Source organism: Stegodyphus dumicola, chromosome X1 (genome assembly GCF_044657685.1).
Source record: "Stegodyphus dumicola isolate Sdum_Otavi_A_Nest chromosome X1, ASM4465768v1".
NCBI lineage: Eukaryota > Metazoa > Arthropoda > Arachnida > Araneae > Eresidae > Stegodyphus > Stegodyphus dumicola.
Window position 1 is genome coordinate 230,005,232 of NC_140780.1, and position 6,000 is coordinate 230,011,231.

At 33.8% G+C, this 6,000-nt stretch overlaps 1 protein-coding gene across 3 annotated transcripts in view; it reads left to right on the forward strand.

Moving 5' to 3' along the window:
* Window positions 1-5,519, forward strand: part of nej (CREB binding protein nejire) — a 201,644-nt gene extending 196,125 nt beyond the window's left edge. For all 3 annotated transcript variants that reach the window (XM_085807012.1, XM_085807013.1, XM_085807014.1), the window contains one exon: window positions 629-5,519. In XM_085807012.1, coding sequence (XP_085663138.1) covers window positions 629-2,269 — 1,641 coding nt within the window. In that variant the 3' untranslated portion in view covers window positions 2,270-5,519. The remainder of the gene's footprint in view (window positions 1-628) is intronic.
* Window positions 5,520-6,000: the final 481 nt, after the last annotated feature.

A 6,000-nucleotide genomic window follows, 5' to 3' on the forward strand; every position in this document is an offset into this window, starting at 1 on the left:
TATCACTCTCCTCCATGGCACTAATAGGCTCCATTACCATACTAATATGTTTTTCCTCAGATAAGTAGCACTAGGTCTCTCTCATAAACTGAAGTCATGGCTTTCCAAAATAAAAACAAAAAAAAATAGTACATGAAGTGCAAGTAATAAAAGTGTAACAGAAACCTGCATAGTAACCCTAAAAGACCTACATTGTGGTGAAAAAAGGATTCGAATGGATATCAGAAATACGAATGTTTAAATCACATGGCAAGTTTGAGCCAAGCTCTGTTTCTTTTCATTACGCTTTCCTTCCTTATGCATAACAGCTGACACCAATGTTAGGCAAAATGTCTTTCAGCTGATGGTCACTATCTTAAAACTATGTTCAGTTCAAAAGTAATGGACACAGGATGCAAGCTATTGGTCTATAGAAAATGGTTCTGTGTAAAATGCATGCATACATATGTCCTGCAAATAATTGTCCGTACAGTTATAATTCAGGTAGTAACATTTGTTTTGTCCCTTTTTTTTTTCTTAAGGAATATATGCTCATGTTGACATTGGTATATGTACACACAAAAGCCTTCTCAATGGAAATATTATTGAGTTTTGATGTACATTCTTATGCTTTTTTCCTCCCCAATAGGAAGCTAAATGTCCAGTGCCATACTGTTTGAATATCAAGCATAAATTACGGCAACAACAACTTCAACAGAGATTACAGCAAGCTCAGATTTTAAAGAGACGTATTGCTACTATGCAGAATAGAGGAATGTCAGCAGCAGTGCCTCAGACAAGCCCTGGAAATTCCAATTCTTCCAGTCAGCCATCTCCTGGTGCTCAACCTCACACTTCACCGCACCCACCTCAACCTGGCATTGGCATGAAACCTTCAACTGGACCCCCAGTTGGTGCTCTACAGGCAGTTCAGCAGGTACAAGCAGCTGCTGCAAGGCAAACAGCACCACATATGGTTGCTGCCTCTGTGAATTACGGTAAAGGAAATCCTGTTGTCAGTCCTCCAACTGCAAACCCAGCTTTGATGGCCACGCAGCAGCAAATTCAAACTCAGATGCAAAAGCCCATGTCTCAAATGATGCCTGGAGTACCTAATCGTATGTTAAGTATGAGTAATGTTGCTTGTTGGGATGGCTCAAATTATAGTCAGAATCCACCACCTCACCAAAGTCCACAACCTCAAGCTTCTCAACCAGTGGCATTAAGACAGCCATCACAGATCATGGGACCAGGTAACATGGGCAATTCCATGGGGAACTCTGTTGCTGCTATGGGACCACCTCAAGTACTGCCTAATCCAGGGCCGTCAATGCACATACCAAGACCAACGCAAGCTTTGCAGCAGTTGCTTCATACACTTAAGTCACCTGCTTCACCGCAGCAACAACAGCAGGTACTAACTATTTTGAAACAAAATCCACAGCTAATGGCTGCATTTATCAAACAAAGGACACAACAACAACAGCAAGCCCAGCAGCAGCAGCAGCAACAACAACAACAACATATGTTGTTGAATGAAAGTAATATGATCGGACCTCCTCCTCAGCCTGGTGTTTGGTATAAACACCAACCACAGTTATTAGCCATGCAAAGGCAACAGCAGCAACCAAATCAGTTTCCTCATCCTCAACCTCCTATGTATGCTCAACGTCCACGAATTCCAATTCCTATGAGTTTTGGTCACCAGCAAGGATTTCAGGGTGACAATACTCAATTCCAATTTCAGCAACAACCACAGCAAATTCTTATGCAGCCTCAAATAAAACAAATGGCTTCACCAACACATCCACCTGTCAGTCCTCAGCAGGGTATTCTTGGGCACCCTCAGGGACCAGTACCATCTCCTTCCCAGCAGCAGTTAATGCAACAAGTGAGATCCCCACCACCAACTGCTGCTCAACTGGCACAGACCGTTCGTTCTCCTCAGCCTATTGCTTCCCCTAGGACTCAGGCCAACACACCTCAAAATCAACCAATTCCATCACCAAGACAGCAACCAGCACCTTCACCACATTATCCTGCACAGACTCAATCGCCACATCCAAGTCTTTCTGTGGGAACTTCTGGGCTAACAGGTCCAGATCAAATGACTACCAATAATGATATGATGCTTACACATCTTTCAAATCCAGTGTCTTCTCATCCTAGCATAGCCAGTCAGTTGCAGAGCCCAGTTAATCAAGAATTGGGACTCTCATCTAGGGACAACATGGACCTGGCTCATCTAACACGAGAAGAGCAGCTTGATAAATATGTTGAAAATTTATAACCAATTTATGTCCTTGTTTTCTGTTTTTTTCTCTTCCTTCCCTGTTTCTTCTACAGAACAAAAGACAACTTTTGCCGTCAAATCTTTTATTACCAGTGCTTTTATATCCATCTCCTAAGGGTATTATTAGTGGACTACAGAATAACTGTTTGCAAAGCAGATATAGTTTTTTTTACTAAAGAACTTGTATAATAATTTGTCATGAAATTTTGTACAGTTGAAATATCTTTTGCTTTGCATAGATGTGAGATCAACTGTACCTCTGTTATATAAATATGGGAATCATTCGGTAGCTGGATCCTTTCTACCGACTTTTTTTTTTTTTTTTTTGAATGATTGTTTGCCATGATCTCGTAAGGTGTTCAATTTAAAGTATTGAAATAATCTTTATTATGTTTGTTTTGTACAGTCATTTGTGCCGAAAGTAAGTTATATAACACGCACATCATATCATTTATTATTGAAAACATACCTCCTACATTCATAAAGTAATACCTTGAGATCATGTTTCATTAGTGAATGGAAGATGAATACTTTACTTTTGTGATATATAGAGAAGACAATTGGGACTAAAGCTACATCTGTAGCTTAATATCTTCCTCTAAGATGTGTTGTATACATTATATCTGATCTTTTTGTGTGACATTCCAGGGAATCAGTTTTGACAAATACTATGGGAGAGATGTATGAATAAGCTTTATAAATTATTAACTGTTACAAATAGAAAAAAGGGATCACTTGTTATTACTTTAAAAGTACCTTAGAAATATTTCTCTGTTTATTAAGTTGCGTTATTAAGACATTATAGTTATGATAATACTGTTAAAAGCCATAGAAAAAAAATTAAATGCTGTTATCTTGAAGATGTATTTGAAAACTAAATAAACGTGCTACTATTTATTTACAGCCAAACTTTGCTCTAAGACATCCATTCAGCCTGAAAGCAATAAGATCAGACTTTTTTTTTAAAAAAGTTCTTGCCTTTTAAAAAATTTTGAGTGCATTGTTCATACGTGTTATTGTACAAGTTCCTATTCTGTTTGAAAACTCTTTAGTTGTGTTGTGAGTTTGAAGGTAAATCTATCACTTGTGTTCCATCATTACTGCTGTAAGTTTGCTTTTAATATCTTATTCTTCATCTTTGCAACTCAATTACTAGCAATGCTCTATATAATTTGACCTTCAGGATTAAAAATAAGCATTCCCTTTCCCTTAGGTCAAAGCAAATACGAAGGTATTTTGATTTAATTTCTCTTTAATCTACAATCATCCTTTTAGACCTAATGGTCGAAAAATCAAATATAAATAATGTTAATAAAATCATGCTCCTAATGATAACCAGTTGCTCAAAGATCCTCTCGCCTTCTTAAGAAGAGAAATGAATGTTGTGGTTTAACTGTGTGTACAAATCTGTTCCAATCATTGAATGATGATTTTTTTTTTTTTTTTTTTTTTTTTTTTTTTTTTTTGTAATAATGGCATGTAGCTGTGCAACTTGTTTGAATTTCAGGAAGTAAATAGGTGTAACTTGTTTGAATTTGAGAAAGTAAATAGTGATTGCAATTATACTCATAATCAACTGGTTATCTAAATGACATTTTCAAAGCTTGAATTTTATATGCATCTCTTATTAAGTTAAGAAAACATTGGGATTCATTCTGCAAAGATTAGAACTGGAATGTATATGTTAAAAGTATGATTTTTGAATATTGTGTAACAAAGTTGTATTTATAAAAGAAAATAAAAAAGACTATTTATTTTATTTATTTTTTTACCCTAGAGATATTACATTTATCTACATTTGAAGTCACTCTATTGGGATAGATTTTTATGTTTTATGGAGCTAAATTTCAGATTATTTATTCTTCTGCCTAAGTTTCCAACCATCACTTTTTAATGTCTTTGTGTTCTTAATACTCTGTGTTGAAATGATGCATTAAAGAAAATACATCTAAAAATTTTAAATTGCATAACTGTGCATTTTGAAACTTGTACCTTATTAGGTTAATCTCATCCTCCCACCATATGTTATTTGAAACTATATTTCTTTGTTTAAAGTACAATAATTAGAACTAGAATTTGTTAGAGTACACTAATGTGTATATTGAGAGCATGTTTTGAATGTTCCATGACAAGTATGTATTTATAAGTGAAAAAATAAATTTACTGTATTTATTTTCTATCCTGAAAACTACATAATTTGTGAAATACTCTGCATTTTCTTCGAAATGGTGTTTCCTTTGTTTATCTTGTTCTCATCTATAAATTATTGACTGAGTAATTTTTTTTGCATTTACTTTATAATTCTTAAACTTTTATCACTTCATTTAAAATGCATATAAAATTCATATGCGATAAATCTAGTTTAAAATTAAAGCAGTATCTGTGATTATAAAACCGTCTCCTTCAGACAACTGTATTCTTTGTTTGGTTGTTGCATATTATTTTAAAAAGATATTCAGCTATGCAATCCCAAACTAATAATGTACAAAATTAGAATACGTGCATTAAAAATGTTGTTTCCAAGTAAAACTCAATGATATGTACAAATTTTTACTAAACCCACCTATGTTTCCTCCATGAAGTACTTTTTAGCTTGCACTGATTTAGTTTTATTTAAAAACAAGATAGTATTGATCAGACATTATACTGATGGTTGGTTTGTACTGGGTTGGGATGAATGTTGCCATCTGTTTTATTGTATCATTTGCATCGTATCTGTACATTGCTACTTGTTATGTCCCCGATGCAAAATTGTTCTGTATATAGTGTAAACATTTTGTGTCACATTTTGAATGAATTTAGGAATGTTAAGATCTTTTTACTACTAAATTGTATTTTGTTTGTCTAATAAAAGACAATTTTGCGCAAACATTGTAAAAATAAAGCATGTTCAGTTTTTCAAAGAAATTCTTGTATATATATATATATATATATAAAATAATAATAATATATATGTGTATATATATATATGTGTGTGTGTGTGTGTGTGTGTGTGTGTGTATATATATATATATATATATATATATATATATATATATATATTAGGGAACAGATTATTATCATATTTAAAATTGAGCTGTAATTAGCTCTGCATAATCCCTTCCCCATTTGAAAATCACTGCCAGGATGGAAAAAATGTTAATATGGCAATGCTTACTAATTCTCCATCATATATCCTGTTGCCAGTGATATTTGAGCTATTGATAAATTTAATGAAATGTAATAAACTATATTATGCTCTTAGAAAGCTGTCTTTAATGTTGTTTATAAAGATTATAAGTTTATTTGTAAAAATTTTTGCTTAATCCACTTTTTGCTTTAAGTAAATATCCTTAGAGGAAAAATTACTGGAAACTGTCTGTCATGAATGAACTGTACTGAAAACCATTAAGATCTTAAAAGTTCTTGCCAGAATAAATAATGCTCATTTTTAGGAAATGTATTCGCAGGTCGCATGAGCTTCTCAATTTTGAGACACTCCCTTAAAGGTTATAGAAAATATGCAGGCCATATTTTATAATTATAAGCATTTATAAACTTGCCAAACTATACTAAGAACACATCATGATGGAATTAGTTTGACAGGGTGGATCCATGGCTGTTTGCTTCATAGAGCTATCCTTTCATTAGGTTAACCGGATTTAAGAATCGAAGCAACATATATCTGTGCAGAAATATTTTGGTGTTCTTGAAAATGTTCAGTAATGCCAAGTCAGCTGCTTGTTGGT